General features: G+C 39.9%; 1 protein-coding gene and 1 long non-coding RNA gene across 2 annotated transcripts; both read left to right on the top strand.

Moving 5' to 3' along the window:
• The first annotated feature begins 1,995 nt into the window (after positions 1 to 1,995).
• LOC144664618 (uncharacterized) lies at positions 1,996 to 9,777 on the top strand. The gene is made up of 4 exons (XM_078525753.1): positions 1,996 to 2,261; positions 2,362 to 4,421; positions 5,985 to 7,100; positions 8,696 to 9,777. The coding sequence occupies exons 1-4, from the start codon at positions 2,237 to 2,239 to the stop codon at positions 9,773 to 9,775; spliced, it is 4,281 nt and encodes a 1,426-aa protein (XP_078381879.1). The 5' UTR covers positions 1,996 to 2,236; the 3' UTR covers positions 9,776 to 9,777.
• Positions 9,778 to 13,830: 4,053 nt separating this feature from the next.
• On the top strand, positions 13,831 to 16,562 carry LOC144664852 (uncharacterized). Its single transcript, XR_013572863.1, has 3 exons — positions 13,831 to 13,986; positions 14,245 to 14,390; positions 15,082 to 16,562. It is a non-coding gene; the product is annotated as an uncharacterized LOC144664852 (long non-coding RNA).
• The last annotated feature ends 244 nt before the right edge of the window (positions 16,563 to 16,806 follow it).

Raw genomic sequence — 16,806 nt, 5'->3', positions numbered from 1 at the left:
TTTGTCACGCGCCGAACAGAGCAAACTTCTCTCTTCGGCCTCTTTCCCAGGGCCCGCGCTACCTTCGAGAGGAACCATCAACTGGTAATTTCTGCAACATAAATCCCTACTTGCCTGCAAAAAATGCTCGGAAAATAACAAAAAAGGTACCTCATTACTGTTTCTTATTCTGCTTGAAATTCTGCTCTGGCGAAGCTATTTCGCTCGAGTTAGCGAAAAAGGGATTTTTATATTCGCCCTCTTTAGTCGAATTTCAGTGAGAGCGATTCTTTTACTCTTTACGACTCCATGTTGCAATAGCCTGTGTATAGCCGCCACCTCCCCTAAAAAAGGCAAAGAAAAAAACAAAGAAAAAGTCGGAATGGGGCGGCTGTACACAGGCTATGTACTGCAACTTTTTTGCAGTATTCAGTTTGGCTCTGCTTGCAGTCCACGTTTCTCAGTACAAAATGAAACCTCTCTTGACCCCGTTCAGCTGGCCATTGTTGGGTTTTCTATCTCTACCTTTTGAATTGTAACTCATGAAGACTACATTGATGAGAATTAAGAATGTCACCCCAGTTATAAATGTTAGAGCGTCTCAATGGGGTTAACCGTCAGCAGAAAAACGGCCAAAAATTTAGCCGTGAGGCGTAAAAATTGGAACATTTTGACCTTTATCGGTCAGTAATTGTAAATAAAACAGACTAGATCACTTCATCGTCCCAGAATGGCCCTACCGTAAAAGCCACCACCCTGATTGAGACCCTGATGTTAGTAAACGCTCTCTTATTACTTATTCTGTGAGTGAGAATTATTGAAAATGTTGTAGCTCTTTCCGCATTACAATATCTGCTCACTGGAAAGAAAAAGAAAAATTCCACTGCCAATATCTCCATGCCGATGTAGTTGATTAATTTTAGTGTGTGCATGATGACGGGGAAACTGCCGGGTAAAGTGTTTTTTTTTTGGTTGCGTTTAATTATCTGCTGGATTTGCAGAATATGAAACTGATCTTCACTTGATTTTTTTTTTCCGCTATAATGTTTAGTTCTCAAAATCATGACAAAGCATTATCGAGGAAAAAACACCTTCTCTCAAGATTCACTCTTTTTATAGAAAAAAAATATTGCTTTTCCAGCCCAGGCTGAATATTCTTATTTACTGCCAATTTTAGGCTGAAAATATTCTTGTGAATATTCTTGGATTATCAGGGGTTATAGCGTATGACATTTACGTAGAACTTATGTAGAATGTATTCGAAAACATTGGGGTACTGGGGTATTAATTTTAATTGGTGTCTAGCAAGATCTGTATCGTGTTACATTGTGCGTTCAGAAAGGAAGAGTTTTATACGGTTTGTAAAACATATAATTGTATTGTATTTATAAATTTTCATCACAAAATTATATTCTTTTCAAAATCTTAGCCTTGGGTTTATTTTTAAAATTTCGCAAATTTCAGTCTCAATATTCTTATAAAATAAATTCTTCTAAAAATAACAGAGTGTTTTAATTTGTTCGTCTAGACCTGACACACCCGAAGCCAATTCGTTACGTGTGTGCAAAACGAGTCGAGAACAGTTTTCTCATACATAAACTGTTCAGAACCGAAAGCATAAGGTAAAAAACAAAATGCAAAATTTCACATTCCAGCGCACAGAAAAAGAACTTGAACTTTTTTCCTTTTCGGAAAAAGGGACACTTAGTGGGCACAACAGGAAAACCATAAAAATAGTTCGGTGGCTTAATATACACGACACATGTTTTAACACACGAATAATGCATTTAATGCCTTGTGGTCACGGTAAAGCTGTTTCAAATATTTTTGTTATAAACCCTGTTACAGTATTTTAATTTGTTCTTTCGCTGTAGAGAAACTGAATCCCTCTATAATGTGAAACTTTAACAATTTAAACTGCGGTTTCCTGAAAGATTCGTCTGGTATGTTTCATCGCCCTTCCCACGTCAATCACTTTAACGCTTTCGCCACAATAAAGCTCTTCTCAGTTTACGAAAATATTCCACGCGTTTCAAGTGACGTACCAATTGAACTATTATTGATAATAGCTTTTTATGTCGTTCAGTTTACTTGGAGAACAAAGACAGTTCTTGATAGGACAAAGAAGTTCTTTTACAGCAAATTACAGAAATACAGTTCGCATGCCAAAGAGAGAAAGCAGGGCACGTCTTAAAAGATATTTCTATCGACGTTATCACAGTTCAAGAATCCATGTCAATAGCGCATTAAATCTACCATGAAAGAATTTTGGATGATATTAGGTAAGTCAAATATATTCCTCGTGCGTGATACAGTTTCTTTGTGCAGTGTAACTTACAATCTGATTGTCGCTTCATAATAGTGTTATTTTTCGACTTTCAGGTTTATTCGTCTGCTTTGTAAACAGCCCAAAGACCCTAGCGTTCGGAATGACACACTCTCCGCTGAGAAAGAACAGCTCGAATGTGCACGATAACTTGAGTACCAGTGGCACAGTTAAATCTCCATTGCTAAATTTGACACAGTGGAGTTCAACTACGGCCTCGTTGTTGCAAGAGTCAAACGGACAAAGCAAAACAATTATCACATCGAATAACAAAGTTAATGGGTCTTCCACCACTGTTAAAACTGAACCATTCTTGGCTGTGTTATCAACGCTTTTTGTCGTTCAAACAAGAACAAGTGAAATCGTCAACAGCGCTTTATCTACGAACGAGCCACCGGAAAATCTTGCGACAAAACATTCCTCACTAAATATTCAAAATGACTTTTTTAGTGGCAAAGAACATATCTCAGCAATATCGCCAGGGCCTTCTGTTATCACACCGGAAATATCTCCGACCGCGTCCAAATTCAATGGAATTATTTCACCTTCCTCGTCTGTTGATAAAAAATATTTGTCGACTTCTCAAGCAGGAGATACTAATTCTAATGGATACATTTCTCAAGGAGCTTTTACGAAATCGGCTTTATCGGATGAAAACAGAAAAGGGCTCACCTCGCAGGCATCGGGTCAATTTTCAAGCTGGAATTCTATTTTGGGTCAGATAAGTAGTTATTATGATACTGCTAAAAGCGCTAATGATGGAAGCAGATTGTTTACAAAAGGATCAACGTCGCTGACAAAACTGCCCAGAACTTTTCTTTTTAGCTTGCAGACCATCTGGAAAACCACGCAATTAAATCCTCTGACGGATCATGAAACAACCTTTTTGTTCTCTGACAAATCGGATACTTCATTATCTCACGCCACGCAAACATCCGACGGCGAAATCAGCACAGCAGTCAAAACAAGAAAATTGTCCAGTATTTCTAGAATGTCGCAGGCAACTTTAGCGGCTGAAATGACTCGAGTTGAGAGTGACTTCGCTTCGGCGACTTTTGCACCGTCTCGCGCAACGCAAATGGCTACGACTTCTGTGGTACATTCTGCAATTCAAAGAGAGTTTTCGCTCGTCTCTACAGTTGTAATGGCTTCACCGTCCGTGTCAAGCAAAAATCGGAAAATATCTTCGCAGTCTTCTAGTGCGACAACGAAAATTTCAACAACTCCAATGATTCAGCTAACTGCCTCTAGAAACAGCAAGTTCTCTTCAAGACCCGAAAACGGATTCCCCATATTGACAAGGAGTGATAAAGAAGGTAGCTCAAGTCGAATGTCTTCTAACATAATTCGTAGCTCAAAAGATAGTGCATCAAATTCTGTGAGTAACAACAATGCTTCAATTTCTCTAGATCAGACCACAATTTCTGTACCACAAGGAGCGATACGTTCTTCACAGGCATCTACTCTTGTCGAACAGACCCCTAGTTTGGCAGTTGCGGACTTGGAAACTCACTCTCTACCCTCGCAAACAACGAAAGTAAATTCAACAAAACATTTCCTCGCCAGAACTTCATTGAATGTAGAACTTTCTTCACATGTGACTGAAAACCCATCTTCTCTTTCTCCTGAGAAATTTTCAGCGCTGAAAACTGGCACCTTCCATCAAACATGGATTTCTGAGAGTAGTTCGGTGATTGGTGGAAATGAAATTCGCTTCTCTTCAACTCAGAGCTCAGACATGACGAGAGAATTAGCTGCATCTTCGGTCCCTTATTCCGCTGTTACTGCTAGCTACAATGGGTCTCTCATGGCAAGAAGTACTATTTCGGATATTGGACATCAATTCCACCTCTCTTCTCCGAGCTCTGGTGTGTCGACAGACCAAGTCCCAACTTTGTCCTCTCACCCGGCAAACACCTCTGCATTTTCATCCTCGCAAATGATCAGCCACTCCCAGATACTTCAGGAGAAAAGCTCCATCGTATCGAAACATCAGAATTTTAGCCCATCCTTGATTTCCACCGTGACAACGCTTCTTGATCAAAGCAAGTTGCAGACGGTCTCCTTAGCTGTTTCAGCTTCTTCATCAAGGACAGAACTCACATCTGAAATAATTGTAAGTACATTTGCTACACGTTTTAACCTACTTAGCCTTTGTACAGCCGTCTCGCGCCGCTCAAAAAAAAAAAAATGGCAGGCGGAGCGGACGCTGTACAGAGGCCATAACCTACTGTGAAGGGGGAGTAGGTGATGGGGGTTAGTACAAGGGGATAAACTGAGCGATTGTCATCGTTCTAAGATTTATACTGTCCCGCTATTCAATTTTATTAATGGATACTCGAAAATTATCCCAGAAATCTGCCAAAATTCAGAGCAGTAAGCTGAGATGGACTAGCGACGATATCCGGCAGGTAGGGAGGGGGGAGGGGTAGCATTACACCTGTACTAAACGCTCGCACAGAAGAATCGGGGCCTCCGCTCTACGAACTATTAATTTTAGAATTCGTTATCAGGGCCAGGGTGGTTGTTCAAAGGCCAAATGACTCCATTGCGGAATCAAAGGGACGGTTCTTTTTTTATGAGATAGGGGGGGGGGGGGGGCTGGTGGGATTTGAGGGGGGGGCCATCCGAAAAAATTTGGCTTTAAAGGGGGGGCCAACCAAAAAATATGGTCTGTAAGGGGGGGGGAATCACTAAATATAATTGTACTTTTAAGCGTTGTAAAGAGACTTCTGTAAGAGTAAAAAAAAAATTGCCAGAATGCCCAAAATAACATCCCTGAGGTTCTCAAAATTCAATTTTTCCCGGGGGAGCATGCCCCCAAACCCCCCTACTTTGTTATGTACCAAATGCCATTAACTCAACCCAACAGCTTATTGGTTACAAGTGAAGACAACCCACACTAACAGACGACATCTACAATAAACAGTTGAGGCAATGCCAGCTATTTGGGATGTGTTTTTTGTACACTGATAAATTCTTTATTCACAAGGCTCGATATATTTTAATTTCACTTGATTATTGTTTTTTTTTTTTGGGGGGGGGGGGGTCGTCAAAAAAAAATTTGATTTCGAGGGGGGCCAGGCAAAAATTTTCGATGAAGAAGGGGGGGGGGCATTATATATAACAGTGACTATCTATCAAATCCCACCAGCCCCCTCCCCCCCCCCCCCCCCCCCCTACCTCATAAAAAATGAACGGTCCCAAAGTTGTCCAAGGCTTTTATTCCTGTTGCTGTAACGCGTTTCTTGTAGCTCAAAAATTTAAGTTACTTTTTTGGCATTGTCAAAGCTATCGCTGGTAACTCCCTAATGGTTTTCAAGCATTTCATAAAAAAAACTACTCTGTGAGAAAGCGCGCGCGTACAGCCTTGTTTCCATAACTCTATACAACCACAGAACTAGCGCGGGCTAGTTTGTAATCATGCCAACAAACGAGGGAATTTTCAAAAGAAATAGAAAACATTTTTGCTGGTTTCTAAATAGTTACAGAAATAACATTCTTGAAAGTTTGGGAGGACTCGAAATCGCTTTTTTCTCCCAAATTTTCACTCGTGTTTTTTTTTTGTATTTCCATGAGAACACGGGAAATGACTTTTATTTCTAAACTGGCAATTCAAACAATCAAGGAATAAACTGCTAATACTGGCGGATATGATGATTTTTAATTTCATTTTCAGGTTCCTTTGCCGGAGGAAAGTGTCACATCTTATAAAGCAGAAAGCACACAGTTAAGCACCACAGTCCAACCAACCAAGACTATGCCATCGTCACCTACGGTCATTGCAAACATTTCCACAGGGTCCCCCACAACCGTGGTAGCTGACTCGAGCCATATTAAGCTACTTGTTACGAGTTCTGTTGCTCATTCCGCAATTCAAAAAGATATTTCTCTTGTCTCCTCAATTGTGATGGCTTCACCGTCTGTGTCAAGCAAAACCAGAAAGATTTCTCTGCACTTTTCTACTACCACACTGCCAATTTCAACGACTCCAATGATTCAGCAACCTGTTACTAGCGAAATAGTCAGCCAGGTTTCTTCAATACCTGAAAATAATCTCCACACATTGACAAGCAGCTTTACAGAAGAGCACTATGGCCGAAATATGTCTTCAACAAAAGTTCTTAGTTCAAGAGAAAATGCATCTAGGTATGTAACTATTGACAGTGTTTCACTTTCTCTTCAAGAAACCACAACTTCTCTACCAAAAGGACTTAGCACATCAGTCACGACAAGAAAATCTGCTAGCATTTCTGAAATGTTACAAGCATCTTCAGTGGCAAGAATGAGCCAAGATGAAAATGAATTCGCTTCTACGACTTTTCCACCGTCGCATGCAACCCAAATGGTGACGAGTTCTGTTGAAAATCTATCTTTTCCTTTCTTATCCTCCACGAACGCCAAAACGATGACAAAATGGCTAACGCAGTCCACGGTGCAAGCCACAGATTGGACTCCGTTGTCAGCTTCTGAGAAATTTTCTGCGCTAAACACTGACAGCTATCATCAAACGCCAATTTCCAGGAGTAGTTCCGTTCAAAGCTCAGATATGACGAGTAAATTGGTTGCATCTTCGGCCCCTTATTCGAAGAGCTCATCACAGACCCCTCACACGAGAAGTTCTGCTTCCACTGCTGTGAGCAGCCGCTCAATACCTCAGAAAACAAGTTCCGCTAACTTCGGCCCATCCTTAAGTTCCACGATGACAACACTTATTGATCAAAGCAAGTTGCAGACATCCTCCTCAGCTGTTTCAGCCTCTCCATCTAGGACAGAATTCACATCTGAAATAATTGTAAGTAAATTTATTGGTGTATCGTGAGAGTGGGGTGGGGTGGCCGCCGCGGGAGAGGGGGCTGGGAGGTGTTCGAGTTATAGAACTTCTCAAGAATCCTTTTTTTCCCTGCGCCCTAGGGATGTGTTGTTGTTTGAAAGGAGGAGGAGGAGGAGGGGGGTGTGTTTGAAAAGCGATTGTCCTCGCTATAGGCTTCACTTTCTCCTATTCAGTTGTGCAAATTGTGCGACGGATAAAATTATTGGCGAAACTTGGCAAAATGACGAGCCTAAGATACACCGTAGCACACTACAGTTGGGGAGAGGGAATGGAGAAGGATAAGCAATACACATACCGTAAAATTCCGATTATAAGCTCCCCCCCCCCTCCCGCTTATAGGCCCCCCGGTTATAGGCCCATCTACCTGGAAACAAAAAAAATACATCCGATTATAAGCCTCTCCGGATATAAGTCCCCCCCCCCCCCCCTCTTCCGGATGACAGTACTGAACAGGACTAAATGTTGCTTTATTATGCGTTTTTTACTTTAAAACGTATTTTGATCAACACTCCTGTGGCTCGTTTCGAAACGTTTTTTTAATTCCGCTTATAGGCCCTCCCTGATATAAGCCCCTCCGCTTATAAGCCCAGCCAAAACCCCTTACGAAGTTGCTTATAACCGGAATTTTACGGTATTCGCTTTATGCTGCAAAAAACTGAGCAATTCTTTCGGCGCCCGTGATGCCTCGTTGTACATCGTACTCACTTGCTGTTTTCGTACTAGTCCCCACTGATCTTAGAAAAAAAAGAGACTTGTCGCAATCTATGATATTTCCAACTTACAGTGATTTTGGTCTCTATATACCCATACATTTTATCTACTTAACCCTATTCAGACCGGGCTTTTTTGGACCTTCTCAGACCGGGGGGGGGCATACATCACGTGGGATGGTGACGTCACATCACGTGACAATTACATCATGATGTCAAAACAGCCGCCATCTTGGGTCCGCCATCTTGGATTTCAAAATTTTTCCAAAATGCCAGAAAACCACCCAAAATCACTGCAAAGTACTCAAAATAAATAAAAATGTGCTTTAAACCCGTAAAAATGTAAAAATAATTCCATTTAAGTTGATTTTTATTAACAGAATCACGCAAAATTACAAATTTGGGAAAACATGCCTGTCAAAATGCCGTTGCCATGGTGATGTCAAGTTCCTGACACATCATCCAACCCTACCAAATTGTTGCTAGATAAATTTTAGGAAAACTCAGAAAGTTTGGCAGCGTTTGGTTCAATCTTAAAAAAGTTATAAAAGTTCAAAGTCAGCGCGGGCCCCAAAAGCCCCCCCCCCGGTCTGAATAGGGTTAATGTAGATTCTTTGCGTGGTCCCTACGATTCCGTATTCATTACTGATGATTAGTGTTTTAAATTTCCCTTGGGACAACTGTATCTCCCAAGAGAAATTGAAAACAATGCTCATACAAAATTTTTGGGGGACAAACAAAGTGTATTATGGGAGATGTGAAAGTGTCGAATGAAGTGCCAATCACTGGTAAATCTGAGAGTTTTATTTATTTATTTATTTATTTATTTATTTATTTATTTTTAAGGTTCCTGTACCTGGTGAAAGTGTGACATCTACTGGAGAAAGCGCAAAGTTAAGCACCACAGTCAACCCAACCCAGACCAGCTCATCATCAGCTACTGTGATTGGTAACATCGCCACAGGACCCCCCACAACTGTGGCGACTGACTCTGGTCACATTAAGCTTCTTATTGTAGTTGCCATAATTCCCAGTGTAATTCTGTGTGTCTTCTTTGGCGCTGTGCTCTTGATTCGCCGAAGACGCAATCGCAGAAATAAGGCTGTGTACTCGATAAAGCTGGAATATGCGGACGAAAACAACGGATTCCGTAAAAGATGCGTCAACAGCCGCCTGGATTTGAGCTTGAAAGGAATCCACATCGACTTGGAGTTTCCAAACATGCCCAGCGATCGCGAGCGACGAGCGAGCTACGGGCGGGACAGCCCGAGATATTCCCGCGGGTCAAACTTGAGCGAGACGCAGATGCGAGAGTTGCAGATTCTGTCGCAAGAATGTAAGGAGAATATGGAATGGATCAGCGAAGTGATCGCTAGAGAAATGGAGGCTTCGATTTGTGGTCGGACCCAGCCGAATCGAGAAAGTGTTTATTCCGTGAAGGAGAAAGAAAATTATGAGCCAAGTGAAAAGGGAATTATAAGAAGAGAGTCTTCTAAACGAGGCCGGGAAACCGTCAAATGGAGAGTCCCGGTTGTTCAGCGTTGTGATTCGGAAGAATTTGACCAACGAGATTCCATGTGTACGGACGACACAACACTGTTCCCTGAGGACTGGAAAGACGGACATCAAAAAACTGAAAGATCAATCTCTCGAAATGGCGCTGAAACGCAAAGGAAAAATAATCAAAAACCGAATCTACCGGTGGAGAAAAATGGAGAGAAATCCAACTTAGACAAGGAACTTAGAGTCCAGTTATCCAACAAAAAACTTGAGGAGCTTCAAAGCAAAGATAACGATAAGAAAGAAAAAGAACTTGCAGAAAATATACCGCTTACTGTTAATTTGAACTCTAAAAAGGACGATACACCTCACGTGACTCAAGGGAAGCGGTCCTCTGCACGACCTCGGAGATTTGAAACATTATAAGATAATCGAAGGAATGACATAATGCTTGACACATACAAGTAATTTCATTATTTTAAGGATGGATAGTTGCCTGCGTGATATTTCGAGAACGTCCTGTTGAGTATTTTTTGTACAGTATAGCAAGGACGAAGAGTTGTCTTTCTGATTTTTCCGCAAATTTGTATATACACGCTGTCAAAGTCACGTAATGTATATTGCAGATCCTATCGGAATTATTTGATTTTGAATGCCTACTTCTATCTTCCCTGTTTCGTGCCATGTTTCAGTGACTGTGGCGTATCTAGACTGGATATGCTCAATGATGGCTGGCGGACGCGTACGGGGGGGGGGGTGGGGGTGCGTTTTCTCTTTACTAACGAGGGTGGAGTAAGAGTGATGTGAACTATATCTTGCTAATAAGTGTGGTGGTGAACGAAAAAGTTTGAAAAAAGGCCACATGTATGAAAATGCATGAACTCTGAGTTGAATAGTGACAAAAGTCTGTCCAGTTTTGTTGAATAACCTTTACTGTCCAATTTTAGTGTAAACGTGGATTCAATTCTATCAAAATTTGGCTTGTAAATACTGACAATTCCAATAAAAAGGTTGAAATGCGTGATTGAAGGGACATCGTTTATGTGTTTAGAAAGAAATCATATAATTATTTGGTCTTTTCGCTTAGCTTGTCGGGTGGGCGACAACAGCAGACGTGTATGGGAACAATAAACTAATGGAAATGAAGCGGGGTTGGATGTATGTTTAAGGCTAGTTCTCATATGATCACCCCGATCTTTTCTATCACATCGATCGTTTGCAACTACTGAGACGATCGTAGGCGATGGAATCGATCAGGGGGGTTCTCATGGCGATCATATAATCGTCTCGATCGCCTAGTATGAGCGAAGACTTACGAAAAACAATCATTTTAGCCATAGATCCACCACAACGACAACCTTCAATGAAAGAGCAAAACTTGTGGCCTCCTATCTTCTCAGTTACTGCAGTTTTATGGCAAAAAAGGAAAAGAAAAGCTAGAAGGGTAGAACACAGGTCATCTAAGCGATCGTGATCGCCCCAATCGCCGCAGACTTTAATGATCGTCTGAGTAATGTTCTCATATAATCGCCCTGATCGCAAGAAAACTTTTTGAAGTGCACGGACAGAGGCGATCGGGGCGATTATATGAGAACCAGGCGTTAGTACACAGGATTTGCGTAGCCGGCATGACCATTGTTTAACGTAATGCTTATATTTAACAATCTTGGCTCATGATGTGAATTTCAAAACCCGATTATTGTTAGTTGCTAAATCCGGGATGAGAATCTGATCTCATAATCACCAGGAATTTCAATTCGTGTATCGCGTTACATAATCCGTGCATGCAAATGTATGAAAATCAACCTTTTGTTCCTCTCACCGATCCCACAAGAAGTCCTCACTGAGTAACAAATTAAACAGTACTGATCAAGAGAAAATTATTGTCTGTTATTCTTCTCCACTGAATCAGTCTCTTTGAATATATATTTTTTTATAATCTTGCTTTAGTTAACTTGGTCCTTGGTTTTGCTGTTAAAAACAATTTTTATGCAGTCGACCCTCCATGTGTGACCACTGCTCGTAAGCGACCACATCCCGTAACTCGGGGGGAGGGAGGGAAAAAGGGACTCCCCTATAAAAATGACGGGGTGCTCGTCAGAAACTTTCGAAAGCATTCTAGGGTGTTTTTGAGGGCGTGGCCCAAATTCATTTCCACCTCTTATTAATTATAAGAGGTACCAATTCTAAAATCACAAGTTAACTGGTACTGGAAAATTGATGACTGGATGGCTGTTTTCAAAAATATAATTCACAACTAAAAGTTACTTGAACAACAAATGTGTTATCATTCACATCATTTTTCAGTTTGATTATCTTAAAGACCCTAATTAAAAGGTACCGCAGCAACTCTAGCGGCGGTCATTTAAGGTTTTAGCGCCCTAAGCGAGCGGTACCAATCCTTACATTTTACCCCCAAAATGGTACGACAAACACCACCGTCAATTTCATAGAGGAGTCCCCCTTCCCGGGGTCCTTTAAGCGAACACTTTACCAAAACAGCCAAACGTTCGTAGTCAATTGCAATAGAACGTGGCCCTTTTTAGAGCTGATGATGGGAACTTTCGAATTCCTCTTGTTTTAAATAAACCTCTGGTAAGCGACCACTTCGATCACTTGATCCGATCTCACAACTGGCGCCAATTGTGGGCAACGAGAGTCAGCTTACAAACCTGGTATGACAATAATGTTTGTACGTACGTTCTTGCATTATAACATTTTCCTTTATTCAATGTTCGCGAGTGTTTTGAATGGTCTATGGCTACACCTTTAGAATTACAACTTGAAAATTGCACTGTACGCACTGAAATTTTTTTTTTAATTACTAGATGTGCCCTTAAATAAGCGTTTTTGTGTTAACGGATCCATTTGTCCATGGATTACCGGTAAGCCTTGGAAATGACCACATACTAAGACCCAAAGTTTAGACTTCTCGGTGGTCTGACGTAAGCGATCCCCACGTAGGCTTAAGGTGGAGGACTACCTGAATTTGAATGAAATTTCAAGAGGTTTTGAAACACCACCAGAACACGGTGGGCACAGAATGACTCAAAATCGCTCGCCATGCGTGTGACTAAACGGTAGTATCGAAAACGAAGACCCCGAAAACGAAGACCTAAGACCTAAGACCCGTACGAAAACTAAGACCCGTACGAAAACTAAGACCCGTACGAAAACTAAGACCCGTACGAAAACTAAGACCCATACGAAAACTAAGACCCATACGAAAACTAAGACCCGTACGAAAACTAAGACCCGTACGAAAACTAAGACCCGTACGAAAACTAAGACCCGTACGAAAACTAAGACCCATACGAAAACTAAGACCCGTACGAAAACTAAGACCCGTACGAAAACTAAGACCCGTACGAAAACTAAGACCCGTACGAAAACTAAGACCCATACGAAAACTAAGACCCGTACGAAAACTAAGACCCGTACGAAAACTAAGACCCGTACGAAAACTAAGACCCGTACGAAAACTAAGACCCATACGAAAACTAAGACCCGTACGAAAACTAAGACCCGTACGAAAACTAAGACCCGTACGAAAACTAAGACCCGTACGAAAACTAAGACCCATACGAAAACTAAGACCCGTACGAAAACTAAGACCCGTACGAAAACTAAGACCCGTACGAAAACTAAGACCCGTACGAAAACTAAGACCCGTACGAAAACTAAGACCCGTACGAAAACTAAGACCCATACGAAACGAAGACCCGTATATACGAAAACGAAGACCCGGCCAAAACCAGCGTTACCCAGAGTTGCGTGACATTAATAATAATGACAGAATAATATTGAAGCAGACTGAGCGTACTGAGAACGTACTACTGATCAAAAATCTAGACTTGATCGAAAACTAAAACCTGATCGAAAACGGTTGCTGCGTCACAGAAGAGACAGCCAAAGTCTCCAACAGTAATGCACCGTATCGAAATCTTAACGCGCACAATACTTGCTTCAATAAACTTCGCTACCCGATTATTATTTCTCGCTTTACATCCGCAGGCTCCCGCAGTGCTATCAGAATGGAATTTTCAAAAGGAACAGCATCTTTTCATTCCGTTTACGTGTTGAAATAACTGTAGCGTTCCATTTGTCGAAAAATTCTGGCCGGGTCTTAGTTTTCGTACGGGTCTTAGTTTTCGTATGGGTCTTAGTTTTCGTACGGGTCTTAGTTTTCGTATGGGTCTTAGTTTTCGTATGGGTCTTAGTTTTCGTACGGGTCTTAGTTTTCGTATGGGTCTTAGTTTTCGTATGGGTCTTAGTTTTCGTACGGGTCTTAGTTTTCGTATGGGTCTTAGTTTTCGTACGGGTCTTAGTTTTCGTATGGGTCTTAGTTTTCGTATGGGTCTTAGTTTTCGTACGGGTCTTAGTTTTCGTACGGGTCTTAGTTTTCGTATGGGTCTTAGGTCTTAGGTCTTCGTTTTCGGGGTCTTCGTTTTCGATACTACCGTGACTAAACGCCATATTGGACGAGGTCTATTTTCGGCAGACTGGGTACGAATTTAGCGGAGCAGGAAATGACGTTGTTTAGCCCTTCCCAGAGGGCCCTATGAGGTCGGAAGCTAAATGCTACGAAGCCATCTTTGAAGTAGAAGGAAAGAGCTTTTATTTGGTACCAAATAAAGGTAGGTTTCTTTGTTTTTGTAGACATCACGGCTTTGATATTTTAGCCGCTTCGTGTTCCAGTGCCTCTGAAATGAAAAGTGCCTTTTTTCGGCTCCATTCATTTCCGTCAGTTTCTGCTAAAACCTTTTGATTTTGCCATCATAGCATTAAGAGTAGGTTAAATTTCGATCGTATGTTTTTAGTTTTTTAAGAAAGAAGCGTGCGCCTTCAGGGATACTCCTGTTTAACGGTGTAATTTTGCGATTACCTTCGAACAGATATCAACTGTTCTAGAGACCAACTGGCCTGGCGTTTACCTACCTCCAGCTTTCTGGGTGTTTCTGCTAGTGAGAAAATGACACGAGAAGTATCCAAAGTTCAAAGGCAGCACGTTTCTACGATTTAACTTGATTTTGTTTATCAGGTAAGCTCAATCTAATGTCTATTTACTATATAAACACCTGTGAAATACCAGGTGAGCTTTCGCGCTATCTTTACACGTGAACTTGCGGAGATAACCGTTACTATGGTTACATAATAAATCGCTCTTTTCCAAGTTTATATAATAAATAGAATATTACTTGGCTGCTTAGAGATATGAAATTTCTCTTTGAGTTGAGTGTTGAAAAATATTGCACTTGTTCGCTTTCCTATTTAACTCGTGAAATATTTTTCAGCACTTAAAGATAAATTTTGTATCTTCGCACAGCCATGTTATAGTGAATATTTTTTTTAATATATCTTAATTGTTTGCTGTGTTTATGAAATTTTGTTTTTATAAGCACAAGTACAACAGTACACACACGATACCGTAAAGTACTGTTTATGAATAATCAATAAAGGTTATAGTACTGTAGTAGCCTTGAAATTGTTTAGATTTCTGTTGGCAATCAATAACAATAGATTGTCATATTATTGCACCTCTTCTATGTTAGCTAGATATGGCCTAATCAGTTTTTTAAAGGTTATGTTTTGCTCTTAATAGCCTTTTATAATTACACCATTGTGATTGCTTAACACTTTCTTTCTATATGCATATGATGATATATGATTAACCCCACTACATTAGAAATGTGCCATTTTGAGTCTTACTTTTTTTACTTTTCTGCATCTAGGAATTAACTGGGGAATCAAGCCAGGGTCACATCTACTGGAAGCTTGTTATTTATATAAACAGCATGCAACTGCATATTTTTTTTAAATAATTTAACTGACGAGCCACTCTATGGGTACCCATGATATTCCCTTTGCTTTTCTTGTGAAATGTGGTCAAATGCCAAAATTCAGAAATTGCAAATATTTTCTGTAGTGTTTAAAAGCTTTGATGGTTTTATATCAGAGTTTTCAATTTGATCAAGCAAATTTTGGTCAATTTCAGCTCTTCGCTTCAATCTTGAGATCTTTGATTTCTTCAGAAATACCCATAAAGAGGCTCATCACTTATCTTTCAAGTGAGCAAGTATTTTTTAACAGCAACATAGTGAATGTTTAAGCTGTCAACATATTAGATATTTTTGGTTTGGTTTATTAGACAACAGCTGTGTTAAAAATATAAGCTGTTACCCGTAATCACTTAGCACAAAAATAGATTACAGTTAATGTGTATGGTATAGAACAAAGGTCGTATATTTTTGGCTCAGGAATGGGGCTGTTGTATCTTAGCTTAATAAACTCAAAATAGTTAATGAGACAGCAGCTCTATTTGCATCTTAGCTTAATAAGCTCAAGATATTAGTTTAGACAGAAGCTCTATTTGAATCTTAGCTGAATAAGCTCAAGATATTTATTAAGACAGAAGTTCTTTTTGGATCTTAGCCTAGCTCAGGATATTTATTAAGAAAGTTGTATTATTTTAATCTTAGCTTGGCTCAGGATATTATAGACATCAACTCTATTTTTAATCATTGATGTACTTTGAATATATTTTTAGCTTAGCATTATAGAATACAGTTAATGTGTGTACTGTAGATTTCATATTTATTAAGGCAACAGCTCTATTTAAAAAAATTAAGCTGATTGAATATATATTTTGTAAATATTTTTAACTGAGCAGAATTTAATTAATAACAGAATACATTGAATGCAGTGTCTACTGCCTCAGCTCTATTTGTAATTTACTATAACTGTTTTTATGTCTTTTTAACTTTGATTTATTTTATAACAACTAAACAACTTAGCATTCTAGAATACAGAGGTTGTGTATTAATACAGTTGATCACAGGCCAGTCATTTTTAAGCTCAATATATTTATTAACACAACAGCTCTTTCCCATTTTTTAACTTAGCATAATTTATTAGCATCAAACTACAGTGAATGGGTACCCTGTTGAAGACCGGTCAGACATTTTTGGCTCTATTTATTTTTTTGATTTTTTGAAATCTTGGCTGTTCTTCAATTTTTGCTTAGTATTTCTTATGGTAAAAAGGTAAAGCCTGTGTCCTAGCCAAGTGGCCCATTGCTTAGTATTTCTTATGACATACAGTGAATGTGAACACAGGTCAGATATTTTGAGCTTGTTATATTATATTACTCAACAACATATTGATGTACCGGTATGTGAAAGATAATATTTAAGGTTAAAAGCTGTTTCAGCACTTGAAGAAAAAATGGTTAACAAATATAAATTGAATTTTATCTTGTCTTGTATTGACTGTATCGATTATTTATAATTATGGGGAAATGGGGTATCACTACCCACCCACAATGTCTGTTATGAAGTGCTTCTGAACGCTTAAAAGTTCTCAAAAGCCCCCTAAAAGCATTAAAAATATACAAAAAAATTCTTCATTCTGATGTTGTTAACCCCTAAAGGTGGGTGTAAATATTTTTAGATTTTGGT

This window comes from Oculina patagonica, chromosome 9, assembly GCF_052425735.1.
Source record: "Oculina patagonica isolate OP01 chromosome 9, crgOcupat, whole genome shotgun sequence".
NCBI classification, from domain to species: Eukaryota; Metazoa; Cnidaria; class Anthozoa; order Scleractinia; family Oculinidae; genus Oculina; species Oculina patagonica.
The sequence above is the reverse complement of the archived record's forward strand: the minus strand, read 5'-3'. Positions and strand labels throughout refer to the sequence as shown.

Excerpts from the sequence above, each read along its gene's own strand:
- LOC144664618 (XM_078525753.1), top strand. The coding sequence starts at position 2,237 with ATGAAAGAATTTTGGATGATATTAG. Across the intron at positions 2,262-2,361 it reads AGAATTTTGGATGATATTAG|GTTTATTCGTCTGCTTTGTA; the intron begins GTAAGTCAAATA and ends TTCGACTTTCAG. Across the intron at positions 7,101-8,695 it reads AATTCACATCTGAAATAATT|GTTCCTGTACCTGGTGAAAG; the intron begins GTAAGTAAATTT and ends TTTATTTTTAAG.